Source organism: Spermophilus citellus (assembly GCF_964194105.1).
Source record: "Spermophilus citellus genome assembly, chromosome: 5".
NCBI classification, from domain to species: Eukaryota; Metazoa; Chordata; class Mammalia; order Rodentia; family Sciuridae; genus Spermophilus; species Spermophilus citellus.
Window position 1 is genome coordinate 151,329,210 of NC_138186.1, and position 17,873 is coordinate 151,347,082.

Consider the following 17,873-nt stretch of genomic DNA (forward strand, 5'->3'; position numbering starts at 1 on the left):
TTATAGACACAGGGTCTATAAATTTGGGGGCTTCCAGAAGCTCCAAAGAGGTGCATACCTGTGCCTTATTGCTTTGGATTTTAGTATAGCCTTCAGTCAAGGAATATCCAAAAAGCATATGAATATAGTAGAATCATCATGCATCTTGAGTTAACATTACATCATGTAAAATGTACATGTGCACACACGGCTTTACATTTGCTAAAAGAAGTATAACTGATAATAGAATTCTTCATTGCAAGATTCTACTCTATTTTTACAATCCTGGCACCAGAGTACATCAGAAATCTCTAGTGTACACAGGCTGAGCTCAGCTCACCAACTGTTGTCTGCAGATTTGATCTGCTCTTCCCAGGGACCATGAAACTGTACTAACGTGGAGTTTAAATTTCAACTGGCTTCTTGAAGGTACTGTTGCATAACGAAAACTAGAGATTCTATTTTTAATAAAATTTGCATGTATTTCCAGAAGGATTTCACAGAGAGCTCTGAAAGGATATCTGAGGTCATCTACTTCAACCAAATCAGACAGGTGAGCAATCTTAGATATTTATTTGGATAATAAAGGGAAGAAACACATCCAATGCTCTACCACCCATTTTGTTTAGAACACAAAAACACATGATAGACAATAGAGAGCAGTTCTACTGAATAATTCAACAAACAGCATTACCTCTTAAATCACAGCTAGTTTAGAATTGTGGTTCTAATGTCATTATGCAAAGTTTTTTTTTCCAGGTATTTTTTTTTTAATGTCTAAAGGTAAATGGACATGCAAAATGCTTTATTCACTGTACATTTACTTAAAGGAACTAGATTTACAGTTTTATATAGTCTCACGAGGATTATAAACTGCTATTTCATCCTAGCGAATCCATCAAGAGGAATAAAAGAGAGTTCAGCTTTAATTGTCCAATTCATTGAAAGATTTTTTAAGGAAAAAAATCCATTCACACTCTTAAATATCAACTTTGCTATGGATGTTATTTAATCTTAGCATTATGTACACTTTGATAAGCTTCAATTGGGATAAGAGGTAAGTAGAATAAAAAATATGAATAATCAATTTTTATGCATTTTGCTCCTTACAAGAAATTGCATTTAAACTTGTTTTTCAAAATTCTTAAAGTTTATCTTTTATTTCACATTGTATGTTGTAATAAAGTAGAACAAACCAAAAGATGCAAAGTATCTTTCACCTTTCAATTTTACTACTTTCTGTACCTAACTAGATGACATTGCTTAAGGGGTATAGAATAAAACAATTTAACAGAAATTTTCTTCAAGAAATGATACTTCAACCTTACTGTAATCCATCATCATAGTTGCTAAGAAATGCACTTTATCTCCAAATAATATAATTTATCTTCAAAATCTTAGCTGATTAACTTGCTTCCAGAATGCAATTACATTAAAATCCTATATAAGGGTATATTAGAAGAATCTGTACCAATAAAATATTTACCTTTAAACAGTTCTGTACACATTTGAATCTACTTGATAGGATATTTAATGGTTTTTGAAAAAATAATTAAAATATATGTTTAACTAAATTATTTAACTAACCAATTAGGTAACATAAGAAACATATACACTTAGAAAATCTGGTCAGTGATACCTTTTGTTCCCCCCTTTTAAGTTATCACCTTTGCAAGAAATAAAGAGGTGGTAACACACTGTTTGGAATGAACTCCTGGTTACTACCAGGTAGAAACTGGTTCACAGGTGAAGGAATGTAGGACCCTCGCTGATAACATGGGGCAAGGAAAGGAGGGGGAAGTGAAATATGGAACCAACCCATTTGGATCATGGAAACACAGCAATACAATGCTCACATACACCCTTCCACTGTCCTGGGTAGTGGAGGTGGGTTCTCAGCGCAGCCAGTAACTTCGAGGGTGGTGCTAATCTAGTGATCTGAGGACAGTGTTTGGAAGAATACTGCTGCATATACATGTTGATTGAGGTTAAGGGACTTTAAAGTCTCTGAGGAAAAAGAAAATTTATATTTCTCTCATTTATGTTAAAAGATGAGGGCTCGTGACTACATTTAACTGTGGTTTTAGTGGTGAAAACATCAGCCATCCAAATAGGGCAAAATCTAAGGGAGAATCAACTACAACAATCCGTCTCCAACCTGGAAAAACCATGTGAGAGACTGATGTTTTATCTCACTGAACAGTCAAATGCTTTACAGCCAAACAAATTATTTTGTCTTTCAAATATAATTGGAATGAACTCATGCTCACGAAAATATGTAAATTACAGATCTGTTGGAGAGATAAGGCTAATTACATCATAATCCCCCATATGTGGTTGAAGTACTTCAAAATTTCTGAAAATTGAAAGTATAATTCTGGGTTTTCCCTTCATGGGACTGGACTGAAGATATATATATATATATATATATATATATATATATATATATATATATCTCAATATCTAAAACTAGATAGTACATATATATGTACTTTTTCTTAATCATGAAGATAACAAAATCATTGAAACTTATTACTTGAGTTCAGTTGGTTTAGAGCTCAACATTCAAAAAGAAATTCCTCAATACAGAGAAACTGTCACAGACCAGAGAAGATAGGGGACAACTGAATGTAGTGGCACCCTCACTTGGATCCCAGAACAGAAAAAAGACCCTGATAGAACTGGTGAAATCCCATGAAAGTCTGGAGCTTAGATAATATATAAGAAAACAAATGAATTAGTTTCTAGGATTCTATGAGTATACCCAGTTTCATTTTTGTAAGCACAGAATAAAAATGTCCATTAATAACACAAATGCCCCTAAAGCTAGAAAAGAATGTATGAACTTAAATGACACCAAGCGTCTGCCAATTTAGAAGATTTCATATTAAATTAGAGATGTGAAAATTGAAGACAAAGACTCAACCCATAAATATCAGGGATATGTCCATTAAAAGCAAGCCCTGAAAGTGCTCACTGCCTATTTTCAGCCAGACTTCAGAAGTGCAACTGGAAATGGGGCTGGCTTTGAGCTCCCACTCAGGGCAGATGCTATTTTTTGCATACAGACATACAGGGCCCTTTGCTTTGACTTACAGCTGAACATTTTGCATTTGCACTTAGGTTTCCTTACCCTCCTTCAAAGATTTTAATTCGGATTGGCTCAGTTTGCTTGGATCCAATATCTTTATCTCCATGAAGCTCTCCTTTCCCTCTTTCTTTTAATATATTTCCCACTAGTTTCCTTTCTAGCTTGCTACCAAATAAAAAGGTTGCATCCGGTTTCATCTGTAGGACAGAAAGAGAATAATTTTGCATGCTTTTTTTCTATGACACAGTTGTCCATACCTCCCACTTTCCCATCATCTCTCAAATAAGCCTAAATGCCATGCTAAAAGGACAGGGCTGGATACATAAAACAAGGGACACTAGGGATAAAGTGGAAGAAGAATGGCAGTTTCCACCAAATAAACCCAACATTGTGAGAGCACACACACACACATGGCTAGCACTTATTCTGTGCAACACTAATAAAGACTTAAAAGAGACTTGTTTTGAAGTAGCAATTAGAAAATCCTATATTAAGGGAGTCATCTCAAAAGTCATTGAAGAAAAAGAGTAACTGACAGAAGTGAAAATATATTCTTAAATCCTCTATTTGCTGCATTATTAATTTACCACAAATTACAAAATGCCTGCTTTTATATTTTTTATAGTTTTATATGTAAGGCATTCAAGTGTTTCTATAGGAACAAACCATCCAATAACTTAGGAAAGTAAATTTTGAAAGAGAGACAGAAATCCCTGTAGCTGGGGAGGCTGAGGCAGGAGGATGGCAAGTTCAAAGCTAGCCTCAGCAGCTTAGTGAGGCCCTAAGCCACTTCAGAAGACCTCATTTCAAACTAAAAAGGGCTGGGGATGTGGCTCAGTGGTTAAGCATCCCTGGGTTCAATCCCCAGTACCAAAAAAAAAAAAAAAAAAAAAAAAAAAAAAAAAACCCAGATTTTAGTGACAAGCATTGCCAGAGAGAACAAGCCCTCTGCATCTGCCACCTTCAGTTCTAACCCCTTTCACGCCTACTTCCCAATCTCTTTTCAGCATCCACTCCCCACTTTACAGCCCCAAATCACAACTCCCAGAATTCTTCACATCTAAAGTAAAGCAGATCAGCAAAGTCACTAACAAACACTAGGAAGGGAAAAGGACCCACAGAAATTAGTCCTGGAGGGAGAATTCACAGCATCTGAATAAAGGAGATATTTTCCTTCTTTGAGACTTTCTCAAGGGCCCTGAGGTCCAAGTACAGCCAGTGGCTTTTCTACCTCTGGATAAGGCCAGTGTTGCTGCCCCAAATCTGATCTTAATTTCACTAGCATTTTTAGGCCTTCTGTCTTTCCCTGTGCACATTCTGCTCAGCAATCAGACTCACAGCACAAGTGCTCTCTAAAACAGCATCCATTACCTGTGCAAACTGTTTCCAAGCACTGGATGATGTCAGCTTGCCGGTTCCAGGCCTGTGCATAGCAGCCAGAGTATAAATTTCTGCAGTGATTTTTTGCTTGGACCTCAGAAGAGCCAGCGTGGTCTTGGTGTTCAAACCTGATGGGTTTGGGTTGCAGGAACTAATGCACCATGAAGCATAAACTGAGGATTTGAAAGTGGCCTGTTGCACAAAATTGGGTTTTGTATAATTCAAGAAGCACCAACTCACAGTAGTAGTTGTCCGCAGACTGGGGAACTGAAGAATCTGCTGGAAATCTGCCACATCAGTGAAAAGAAGAGTCGAGTTTGCCACGTTTCCACTGGGGCCAGAGGCCATGTGGACCAGCATGCCAACAGGTAGCTTCTGGCCCTTCCCTTCCTCTTCCTGCTGACTGTCTCCAGTTGGCAGTGAAGAACTCTGAGGGCTCATGCTCATGTCCGATGCGGTCTCATCAATGTCTAATTCATCTGAAGAATCTCTGCTTTCTGAAGGCCCGCTGGACTTCTGCCCAGGAGCGGGGGCCCTGGAACCAGAGAGCATCTCCCTGCTGGGCGGGAATGGCTCCCTTGAGGGGCCGCCGACAGCTGGATGGTCTTGAGATGAAGAGGGCGACAGAGAGGAGAAGGACGATGACCTCGACTGGGAGCCGTCCTTTGGCTCAGAAGCACACCCTTGCCGGACCAACTGGGGCTTCTGGGGGCGGGAGAGGTCCTTCTTGATGTCGGAGTTGGTCAACTCCACAGCACTGAGCTCCTCCACTATCTGCCCATACATCTTTTCTTCTTTGACCCGTTTCTGCTGCTTCGTTTCCATGAAGAGCTCCAAGCTGCTGGCTGGAGAGAGCATCCGCTTGCTGCCTCCAAGGGAGGAGGCGCTGTCTGAGGTGGAAGGTAAACACAAGGGGATGGAAGATTCTAAGCCAAGGGGCAAGGTCTGAGGTACTTTCCAAAGGGGGTATTTTTCCAAGTCCACATGCTGCCCAAGCACCTGGGCAATATTGAACCCTATCCCTTGCATGGCTGCATTGGTTACCAGTGTTCTTTGGGTCATATTCTCATCAACTTTGCATATGACAATTGCAGGGCTGTTCTGCCCAAGGATCTGAGAAATGCTTGTGTACATGACACTTCCATAGGACGGAACGTGGGTCTGGATCCGAACAGGAACCACGGTGCCTGGTAGGGATTGCAAAGGACCAGTATTTGCAGACCCGAAATCTTCCTGAAGAACCTGTTCAGAGGGAGTATCAGTTGACTTACTGCTCGGGTCCGAAGGAAACTTTGGAGGAAGGTTCTTTGAGTGTAGCCCTGATGTTCCTGAATAACAAGGGTAAGTTTGCTCTTTTGTGTGTGCATAATCAGCAGACTTCTTCCCAGTGTGTTCACCAATGTGCTCTAAGGGATAGTTAGAATGAATTTCTGCCTGGAAAGAAGGTTTGCTGTAGCTCTTCTGAGGATGAGGAGCAAAGGGATGGGGGAAATGTGCCTGCCACCAGGGAGGTTGCTGAGCCGGTAAATGAACCATACAGACGGTGGGGTACTGAAACTGAAACAAGGCATTCTGGATCGGAGAAAATGGAATAGTCTCTTGATGTGGAAATAAGTGTGGCTGTTCGGGCAAGTGCTTGCTTGTCATGTAGGATGTAGGCTGAATCAAGGGGTTTCTCAAAGATTCCTGACTGTCCATGTGCATGATCTGTTGTTGGGCCAGGTGGAGTGGTCCTGAGCTCAACTGGGCACAAGGACCCACCACCTGCTTCCCTGGATCATCTGGCGGAAGAGGCGGAAGCACAGAGGATGGCACGTGGTGCCATGCGGCCCTGAGGCCAGCGTGCAGCTGCTCCATCTGCTCCTGTTTGACGCTTGGGTCCACGCCGGCCTCACCTTGGGCGATTTCTGGGGAGCCACTGAAGGAAGCCTGCCGCACCAAAAAGCATTTCTTCCTCTCCCGGGAGGGGGATAAGGTTGAGGCTGATGTTCCCGCCACAGGGGCATGGGACAGATTCCCATAATCAAATGATTTACTCCGAACCTCGGGGACTTCCGTTGGGTGAGGACAAGGCATCTGTTCTGAGGAGCAGCGTCGCATCTCTTTCTGGTGGTGATGGCCCGGAACAGACAATGAGTAAGAACCAGCAGGGACGGTCAAAAACTCGGAATGCTTCCCAAACTCATCCTGCTTGGGAGGGGCAGTAAACTTAACGGTTTCCTCTCTTTCGAAGGACATGGAAAAACTGGAGCTGTGGGACAAGTTGCTTTCTTGACTGGGGCTGCGAGAGAGGCCGGTGCCTGTGGATTCAAAGCTGGACTCCCCGGAGGAGTGCTCCATATCTGCCAGTCGCAGGCGCTTCTTTTTGGGTGGCAACTTCTCTGCAGGGAGCTGAGAAAGGGTCTCGCTCCTCTGGGGCCACTGGAATTCCTCCACTGGCTTTTCCGGCTCTTTACTCTGGGCTTCTTTCTCCTTCTCTGGTTTATCAGGCTCCTCGGTGACTCGAATCTCAGGGACCTGGATGTTGTGCTGGCGAACCAACCGAGGCTGTGCGTGATAGGACGGCTGTGGCACCTGCGGGGTCGGGGCTGGCTTCCCCCCGCTTTCTGCATTATACCCAGGGGGTGCCCACTCTGGGCTCACAGGGGCTTCCGGAACCTCACTGTCACCTGTCTCGGATGGGGAAGAGGCTTTGTCCTGTGTACAAGTCCCAAGTTCAGCTGACTCGGACCTTTCAAAGGAATTGGGCCTGCTCAGCGAGTTCGTGTGCTGAATCACGGAAATCACATTGCCAGGCGGTTTCCTGCCCCCTGGGTCTGACATCTTGTCAGGATCAGTGGCTGAAAGGGAATCCTCTGATCCCAGGGAGGGACTTCCAGAGTGCAGTTGGGGTCGACCCGGGTCAAAGCGCTCAGGGTGACCCAGTGAAGGGTTCTCGAGTCCAGCCATGGGAAATCCGCTCCTCACTCCCTCCTGCATGTGCAGTTTGGGGTCATATTCTGAAGCCATGATGCTCATGGGAGTACTGACCACGCTGCTGCAAATCATGGGGGTGTCCTCCTCATCTCCTACACTCTTCTCTTTCCGGCGTTTTCTGTTTTCACATGTGGTTCCAAACATGGTTGGCACTCCCTGCACTGGCACCGAGGAATCCATAAAATATTCTCCATGTTTTAAAGAACTGAAGCAGGAAATGTCCCTGTAGCTTTGCTTTGGTGTTTCAGGGTCTTCCCACTTCTTATAGGGTTTCCGGCAGGTATCATAGTCATACCCAACCCTGTCCCCAGGAACCAGTTTCTTTTCCTTGAGGGATGAGCTGGTGAGACTCTTGGACACCCTGCCAGGGTGCTCAGCCTCCATGTGCCCTTCCTGGACTGATGGCAGCTCGAACGCCGCTTGTCTTCTTAGCATGCGCTGAGGGGGTATGCCCACAGTGCCCGGGTAGAACACATCATCGGACCCTGTCATCCTTTCATCAAATGAGTGGCTTCCTCTCAAAGAAGGAGGAATACTTAAATTAGTTGCTGAAGAAGTTGGCATCGAGTTGCTTCTAATAAGCGGGGAAGAGTCTACAGGAGCTTCTAAGAGAACTGGGTTGCTGACTGGGAAATTTGCAGGATACAGTTTTCCTTCATTCCTGACCGATGACGGAATAGTGTGGGGTAGCCTGGACTCGCTGTTGAATTTCGTGGACTTCAGCAGGCTTGTTTGACTGGGTTCCACTTCCCCCTTGCTGGGGATCAGCTGCGAGACTGGATCTTCAAACATCTTGACGTCTAACCTGGTGTTTACATGAGGTAATGGTTCCATGATGCCCTTCCGTCCCATGGTGGCGCGCTCCTGACCTGTGGGTGTAACACTGAGTGTATTCCTTGGACTAAGCCGACAGTATTTTCCAAAGATGATTTCTTCATAAGACTTTGCATTGGTGTTGGGAGGGCTTATTTGCTGCTCTGCACTTTCTGAGCGAGAAAAGTAACCTGAATCAGTGCTTCCTTTACTGTGCGGGCTCAGAAGGTTGAGAGATGGCTCAGAATCTTGTCCTTTTTTCTCTGACAGTCTTAGTGCAAGTTTCTGTTTAACTGTATGAGAGTCATCAGCCTTAGTATTTAAAGATGGGTTTGGTAGCATATCAGAGCCAATATACTGAGAGCTTTCGTTAGGTAGCGGAATTCCACTTTTGGGGATAATCAAAATCGGCACCTTCATTGGACCTCCCAAAGACTCTTCTAAGGACCCATGGTAGCCACCTCTGCTAGCAATATCCAAGGGGATGGGTGGGCCGGGGCTCATTTTGTCAGAAGTCTCAGCAAACAAAGAGCTCTCCTCATCTGTGTCTGTACTCTGTTCACCATCCGAATGTATTTCTGCTTCTACATCAATAAAACCAGCCTCCAAGTCCAATTTAGAGACAGCCGACTCTGTGAAAGGTACTAATCCTGCCTTAATTGCATGGGCATGTGACTTCCTGTGCTTGTACAAATTGCTCTTTGTCTTGAAAGAGAAACCACAAGGTATACATGGATATGGCCGCTCACCAGTGTGGGACCTGATGTGTTTTTTCAGAACGCTTGGTTTGGCACATGCTCTGCTGCAGTAAGGGCAAATGTATTTGCCGGGCTTTTTGGGTTTGTGCTCTTTCTTGTGAGCATCTTCTGCCTGTTCGAGACTTTTCTGGGAGTATTGGCTATAAGCAGGGTTCAGGCTTGAAATCTTTTTTCTAGGAAAACCACCACTGTGGCCATGTATAGGAAAAGGAAATAAGTCCTCGGAGGCGACCGATGACAAAGGGCCAGGGAAAAGCCAGGGGGGGCCTTCTAGGCTCTGGTGTGGCTTGCCGCTGTGCATGACCCCCTGTGGCAATGAGTGCTGAGGGAAAGACAGTGAATGTTGGCATGAGTAGAGACTTGGACGGTGCGGTGGGTATTGCTTCTCTGTGACTTGCTGCACTGATTCGCTGGGTGAGGCCAGCTTCCCAGAACCAAACAGCTGTGCTGATGCTGTATTTCCAATCTGCTCAGGATCAATTTGTGGTTGCCGCTGTCCTTCTTGACTGCCAAAAGTGCTCATCTTAATAATAGCCGATTGTTCCTGTCTCCATCTACCTGATGCTTTATCAGTTTCTCCAGACCTTGAGGTAGCTTTTTGTCCTAGAGCTGTGTCCCCAGTGTCCATTTTGTTGTGCCAGGTCTTAAGTGCTAGTTTGCCTGAAACCGTGCAGACTCATGGAGTGTCTCAATGCTGTGCTTTTTAAAGCTTGGGCGCTCCCATGTTCCAGAGTGTCTGCAAGCTTGCTGACTGCCCCTTCTCTTTGGAACCTCCCACACCTACACCGTAGTCAATAGGCATCAGATGGGTATGTCCTTGTACCAGGCTATAACACAGTTCTCTCCATCATAGAAACGTCCATCCAAAAGCTAAGTGCAAATCTACAAAGATTTCTTATGGCATCTGAATGTTTTCAACTAGGATGAAACTAGGATGATTAATAGTCTGGAAGAAATTTTGCCCATCAACTATAGCAAAGTTCAATTGCCAGTTTCTCTAAGATAAAATGGCCTGAAGGGAAAAAGAGAGAGAGAGAGAGAGAGAGAGAGAGAGAGAGAGAGAGAGAGAGAGATTGTTATAACAGCCATCAAATAAGAAACCAAAACCAATCCTCAATAATCATCCCGAAAGTAGACAATTTAAAAATGTTATTCATTCCAATGAATTAATTTTTATAGCTGTTACATTAATTTCACAATTAAAGGATGTTAATTTCAAATTTAGCATTATGTCAGGAGCATTCATCTCTCTCTCATGTTTGAATTTTGGTCACCCTTTTATAAATGCTCCTTAAATTTACTTAGAATGAAGAATGGAAGTGTAGCTCAGTGGTACAGTGTGTGCTTAGCATGCAAGAGGTCTGGGTTCAATCAATAGAAGAGAAAGAAAATAACATTTGAAGGAAAACTTATGTATATTATTTTAGTTGTGGATGAACACAATACCTTTATTTTATTTATTTATGTGTATGTGGTGCTGAGAATTGAACGCAGTACCTCACATGTGCAAGGCAAGAGCTCCACCACTGAGCTATAACTCTTGATAGCTTTTATTTAAGAAATTATAAGATTTTTTAAAAGTTTCATTAAAAAAATTTACACTATTCCTAACCAAGTTTTAAGGCTTGCATGAGAAAGTGTATTACCTATCTCTAAAAAGAGATCTATTTTATAGTTTATTATAAAACATATACTTGTATGTATTATAGTGCATAATATATAGTACATATTATCCTAAAATGTATAATCATAAATATACAAAACCTGTTTTATGGTTTTATAAAATATATTAGTATAAAATATCCTATGTGCCATATTAATATAACATACCTATATGACATAATAACATGGGTTAGGAGGGCTAGATCAAGGATGGAAGAATCAAAGATTACCTCAGAACTCTGGAAAAGGCAGAGGAGTGCATCTAAACAAAACAATAATAAAACCTTCATAAAATGGAAAGCAAAGTCTATTTTGGGGATAGTTTAAAGACTGAAATGATTACCTGAATGGTTTAGAGTTCTCATGGGCATGATTGTCCTGACGCTTCCTGGGAACAAAACAAATGCAGTTAGGAAAACTTGTTATATTACACCATGATATTGCTATATGGAAATACAAACTCCAATTTCCAGTTCATTATATAAAAGACACACAATATTATGTACCCTAGGCTGGGTGGGGAAGGGGAAAATAAATAAGGAGGGAGATGGATTACAGTAGATGGGGTAGAGAGAGTAAAAGGGAGGGGAGGGGAGGGGGGATAGTGGGGGATAGGAAAGGGAGCAGAGTACAACAATTACCAATAGGGCATTATGTAAAATTGTGGATGTGTAACCGATGTGACTCTGCAATCTGCATTTGGGGTAAAATTGGGAGTTCATAACCCACTTCAGTCTAATGTATGAAGTATGATATGTCAAGAGCTTTGTAACGTTGTGAACAACCAATAAAAATAAAAAATAAAAAAAAAGAAAGTATCCAATTACTAAAAAAAAAAAAAAAAAAAAAAAAAAAAAAAAAAAAAAAAAAAAACACCAGGGACTGTTTTAGATGCACTATCTTGGAACAGTAAGCTCATATTCAGCAAGAAAAGTAACCACAATCAGTGCTTTCTTCACTGTGGGCTCAGAATCTTATCCAAAGAGAAAAAAAAATAATTAAAAAGCCATAGTAGTTCTATACCAACGGTGAATTATCTGAAATGGAAATCAAGAACTAGGAATAAATTTAACCAAAGGGGTGAAAGCTCTCTACAATAAATATTATAAAATGTAAAATGTGGATGAAGGAAATTAAAGAGATACAAAAACTTGGAAAGATAGTCCATGTTCATGGATTGGAAGAATCAATAGTATTAAACTGAACATACTACTCAAAGCAGTCTGCAGGTGCAATGCAATCCCTCTTGTTCTGTGACATTCTCCACAGAAATAGAAAAAGTAAACCTAAAGTTTATAGTTTATATGGAAACACAAAAAAGACAGAATAGCTAAAAGCCATTTTGAGCAAAAGGAACGAGACAAAGAGGCAAACACTATGTGAGTTCAAAATACATAACAAAGCTGTGGGTTGGTAAAGCAGAATAGTATTAGTGTGCATGCAACACAGAGACCAATGAAGAAAAAGGGGAGCCCAGAAGTGAACCCACACATCAATAGCACATAAATTTTTGGAGTTTTTTTGAGGGGGAGGATGCCAGGGATTGAACTGAGGGAAACTTGATCACTGAGCCAACTCCCAGCCCTATTTTGTATTTTATTTAGGGACAAGGTCTCACTGCCTCACTAAGTTGCTGAGGCTGGCTTTGAACCCACGATCCTTCTGCTTCAGCCCCCCTTGCCAGCACATAGGGTTTTGACAAAAGTCTTAAGAATACAGAAGGGAAAAAGGATGGTCTTTTTAATACATGGTGCTGGATAAACTTGATATCCACGGGCAGAAGAATGGATCTAGACTACAACCTCTCACCAGTTGTAAAAATCAATTGAAAATGACTTAAACATAAGACCTGAAGTTATGAAAATACTGGAGGGAAATATCAGGGAAATAGTTCAAGACACTGGAATGGACAAGACTTTTTTGGAGAAGGATGCCCAAAGCACAAAAAACAAAGGCAAAAATAGGTTAATGGGATTGTATCAAATTAAAAAGCTTCTGCACAATGAAGGAAACAAATGAACAGAGTGAAGATACATTTACAAAGTGGGAAAATGTATTTTCAAGCAATACACCTGACAAGGATGACTTCCAGTCTAGATAAGGAATTCCAGAATATCCATAGCAGAAAAACAATCCAACTACTTGTATGGAAAAGCCATACAAATAGCCAACAGTTATATGAAAAATGCTCAACGTGACTAACCATCATGAAAATTAAAATACAAAACACAATGAGAACACCTCAACCCAGCAAGAATGTCTACTATTTAAAAAAAAAACTAAAGATAACAAGTGCTGATAAGGATATAGGGAAAAAGGAAGCCCTTGCACACTACTGGTAGGACTGCTAATTAGTAAGAGTATGAAGTTCCTCAAAAACTGAAAGTAGAACTACCATATGATTGAACAATACCAATACTGGGTATATATCCAAAGGAAATGAAATCAGTATGTCAAAGAAACCTCTGCACTTCCAAGTTCACTACAACCCTATTCACAAGAGCCAAAAAATAGAAACAGAGTGTTTACCAACTGGTGAATATAAAAGAAACTGTGGTACACAATGGAATAGTACATAGCCAAAAAAGGAATGGAATTTTGTCCCCGCTACATCATGAATGGAACTGGAGATTACTATAGTAAATGAAATAAGCCGAACACAGAAAGAAAAGTACCACATGATCTCACTCATATGTGGAAAGCAAAAACATGTATCTCACAGAAGTCAAGAGTAGAATGGTGGTTAACAGGGGCTGGGGAGAAAAGGGCAAGGTGATCAATGACTGTTAACACAGGATACAAGAAAGAAATTTTGTATGCTTTTGTATAGTAGGGTGACTACAGATAATGATGAAGTACTGCATATTTCAAAAAGCTATTAGGATTTTGAAAGTTTTCATTATAGAGAACTGGCAAATGTATAACCTGATTGCAACGTTACACACGTATATACACACTGAAACATTGCAGACTACTCCATTAATACGTAGAATTCTTGTTTTATGTGTCAATTAAAACAAAATTAACTGAAAAATTTTAAAAGTCACAGAAATTGCTTCTAAGATATAAGACTATCAAAAGATCTTTTTTTTTTCCCAAATGTGATTTGCCTAGTTCTAATTCTCTAGATATTAAAAAGTTGAGAGTAAAAACTGGTTAATAAAAGGATGGCACCATGCAGATTCAGTGCAGATCCCCAAACAGTCAACACTTGCTCTTATTTCTATGGCAGGTTTGCTCCCTAACATGACAGTGAGGGAGGGAAGAGCAATGGGCATTCCCACAGGAACCCTGAGTCTTCTGGGTGAGAAATCAGTAGCTCCCAGATATCTGTGGCAAGACATCTGTAAGCAAAAGTTCCCTCTGCTAGGACCTACGAGGCACAATAGATTGTAGAGCAGTTGTTGAAAAAATAAAATCACAAAGAATTAATTTCAATTTGCTAAAGTTTCACTTCTGGAGTTTTAGATTTTCCCCAATAGAGATTTTTCTCAGCATGCCTCTGGTTGAAGAGTGATGGCCTCATAATATTCCAATGCAAATTTAATCTGTCAACTCCAGAAACAAAGTAACAAGAAAAAAAGACAATACTGAGCCTAATGTGGTGGAATTTGTGTTTAATTAATGAAATATCTAGAGTTCACATGGACATGATTTTTGCTGGACTTTTGGAGGTGAATAACATCCTTTAAAGTGGAAGGAGTATATTCCTGATTAAAAAAAACAAAAACAAAACAAACAAACAAACAAAAAAAAAACACCGAGTTCTCAATTAGGACTCGGGTCTTGAACACAATAATTTCTAAGTTACTTTTCAGGTTTACTATTTTATTCCCATATTGATCTGGGTATGTAGTTTAAGTGCTAATGAAAGCTAAGCATCACTCATTGGAAAATTCAAAATTTTAAATGCTCTGAAATCTGAAACTCTTTGAGAATCATCTTGATGCCTTGTCAATGATTCCCCACAGGTGGGAAATTCCACACCTAACCTCATGGGACAGGTTGCAGCCAAAACACAGACACAAAGAAAATATTATATAAAATTGGCCCCAAAGGGCTGGGCACAGTAGTGCATGCTATAATCCCAATGGCTCAAGAGGCTGAGGCGGGAGGATTGCAAGCTCAAAGCCAGCCTCAGCAAGTTAGTGAGGCTCTGAACAATTTAGCAAGACCCTATCTCAAAATAAATAGTAAATAACAATGATTTTGAGAAAAGGCTGGGTATGTTATCTAAGTGGGTAAGTGCCCCTGGGTTTAATCCATGGTACAAAAAAAAAAAAATACCCCAAGGTATGTGAATAGGCTGTATATGAAACACAAATGAATTTCATGTTTAAACTTGGTCCCTTTCCTGAGGTATAACATATATACAAATATTCCAGAATCTGAAAAATTCAAAATCCAAAACACTCCGGTTTCAAGAATGTCTGGTTAGGGGCACCCAACCCATGGTAACAATAATGGCTATTATGTGCTATACATTTGCTCTGTGTTCAACACTTGGTCCTCAACACAGTCCTGGGTGAGAGGTATCATTGCACCCAAGTGACCCTTGAGGATGATGCTTGGGGAGGCTGTGTCAGAACCAGAATTTAACCCAAGTGGGGCTGATCTCTGAGCCTAGGAAGTCTCATCTCCATCCTCCCCTGTCTCATGACAACTTAAAATAATACATCTTCAATCATATTGTCCTATAGATAATTTCATTTAATGTCAACATTTGAAATGCCTTGACTTTTAAGGTGCTGAGGATTGCATAAGAATTTTGGAGTGGCCTCCAAATGCCACTTCCTAGAAATCAAAAAAGTTCATAATTTAAATAATGTTCAAAGCATATGTGCATAAGGAAAGCACCAACTGGACAACTCCTTGTGAGCAGATGATAAATTCTCATAAGAAACTATTTTCCTTTGGTTGAAAATCACCAGGCATGGTGGTATAGTAGTTGGTAATCCCACCTACCAGGGAAGCTGAGTTATGAGGATTGCAGATTCAAGGCCAGCCTGGGCAACTTAGCAAGACCCTGTCTCTTAATTTCAAAAAAATTAAAAATAAGGGCTAGAGATGATGTATCTCAGTGTTAGAATGACCCTGGACTCAATCCCTAGGCCTGAAATATATATGTATATGTGTGTATATATATATATATATATCCCACTTCCTATCTTTTGGTTGACACTATGTATAATTTTGTTTAGAGAAACTTCAAGTTAAATAAGGGCATAGAATTTTATTTTAAAACAAGACTAGAATAATATATTGAATAAATGGTTAAACAGAATATAATGTTTTCATTTAGCCATGCGGTAATACCTTTATAAATCAGATGTTTTAATGTATGTGTTACAGTAATAAACTAAATCCATTACACCACAGACTGAACACACACACTTCTCACCCATTGAGTAATAAAGATGCACCAAATAAAATTCAAAGACAACAATATCTTCCTGTCAGAGAATGGACCAGTAAATGAAGAAAACTGACTTATGTGACTTTCAAAAGCAGAAATCTACTTGTCAGAACAAAACTTATCTAGAACATTAAGCTAATTGTTGTTGGCTTTAAGTTTTAGAAGAAAGCTAATCAGGAAAAGCCCTATGCAATGTTTTCTTAAAAACCAGTTTTCTAAGATGAACATAAGATTATCTTATACCATAACAGCATTGATTATCCAGAAAACCTGTAAGATTCAAAATTGAATCCTTGTAAAAAATAAGTAAATAAATAAAACTCAGTTATGCAAATAGCTTTTGTCAGAAAACCCTCTTCCTTTGAAATTGAAGTCAAGTAGAATTTCTAAGAAAAGTCTACCTGTGATGTCCCACCACTGACTCGGGAAACTAGATGACATTGCAGACAGTGATTCCTCCTCCTGGGTCTTTCAGGAATAGCTTTCCATCTGGAGGTCCCAGAAGTATGGGAACCCCTGGGATCCACATTCCTCTGAAAACAGCCTCTAAGAATCATGCTAGGGAGCAGGATATCATTTTCACTTCACATGAACCATTTACATTAGGCTTTAAATATATCCAAAGATGCATTTTTCTCAGTAACACTACCATTGGGCAACCTTCACCTAAATGCTACCCATAAAAACCACTTCCTTCCTTGGAGTTTCAGAGACATATAGAGAAAGGTATGTGGGAGAGAAAATGAGTCGATGGGTCCTTTTGGGAATTTATCGAACCTATTCATAAACCACTATAAATGTGGGCTATTTCTATTGACCGCTTATATACAGTTGCTTTATCTTGGAAACTGAAAAAAAATATCTGCAATAGAAATCATGTGCATCATAGATCTATTACTGTGTATTCTGTGTCTCTTTCTTTAAACCCAGGCAGGATTGGGGCGTGTTCAAGTGTCTCTGCTGCTCTCCTCAATTTAAAGGAAAAGAAATTCACCGTGAAAACATAAGGCTTTCGAAGTTTAATCTCAGGTTTTACAATAATATCTTTTTTTTTTTTTTGCTAAGTGACACTTTTACTAAGTTACCTAATTCTTCTAAAAATGACAAAAAAAGAGTTTGTGCTTTATTATTAAAATGTATGAAAATACTTATAGACGGGAAAACATTTTTGTAAGTGGATTAGAGAAGAAATTCTACATTAAATGGATCACTGAAGAGATATTTCATGGTCCTCAGGATATTATCACAAATCACCAAATAAACCACTGTATATTCCACAATTTTAATTTTCTCAATATACATCTACTTTCTGCAGTAATGTGGTTAATTACACCTAAGTTATTTCTCTATGATCATATCAACTCAATTCATTTTTCAGATTCTCAGTATGTCAAAAGCAAATCCCATTTTTTTCCAATTGACTTATATGTTTAAAAAATGGAATATGAGAGCAATTCTCATGTGAAAAGAAAGGAGTTATCATTTTATTCACTGGGATTTCTTTTTATGGTAATCAAACCCACGCAAAGTCATTTTTGGCACCCATTGCCAGCAAAGGAGCAGTATTCCAAACACAGCTTCACATTCACATTAAAATTTTTCCCTAATATTTTTTAGTGCTATGAGGATAAAACTCAAGGCGATGACTTTTGGGTTTCCCACGGATGGTGTTATAGCCCATGGGTGTCTTGCAGTGGTAAAGTCAGGCAATGTCTAGCAGTCTCACCATCTTTCTCAGAGGTCAGTAGTCTTGAAAAAGATCTAGTTCAGGGGTAATACAATTCAAGGACTGGAGCAG

General features: G+C 40.2%; 1 protein-coding gene across 36 annotated transcripts in view; it reads right to left on the minus strand.

Moving 5' to 3' along the window:
* HIVEP2 (HIVEP zinc finger 2) overlaps positions 1-17,873 on the minus strand; it is a 184,461-nt gene that overhangs the window by 14,087 nt on the left and 152,501 nt on the right. For all 36 annotated transcript variants that reach the window (XM_081294863.1, XM_081294855.1, XM_081294844.1 and 33 more), the window contains 3 exons: positions 11,003-11,047; positions 4,442-10,009; positions 3,113-3,267 (listed from right to left, as the gene is read on the minus strand). In XM_081294863.1, coding sequence (XP_081150989.1) covers positions 3,113-3,267; positions 4,442-9,625 — 5,339 coding nt within the window. In that variant the 5' untranslated portion in view covers positions 9,626-10,009; positions 11,003-11,047. The remainder of the gene's footprint in view (positions 1-3,112; positions 3,268-4,441; positions 10,010-11,002; positions 11,048-17,873) is intronic.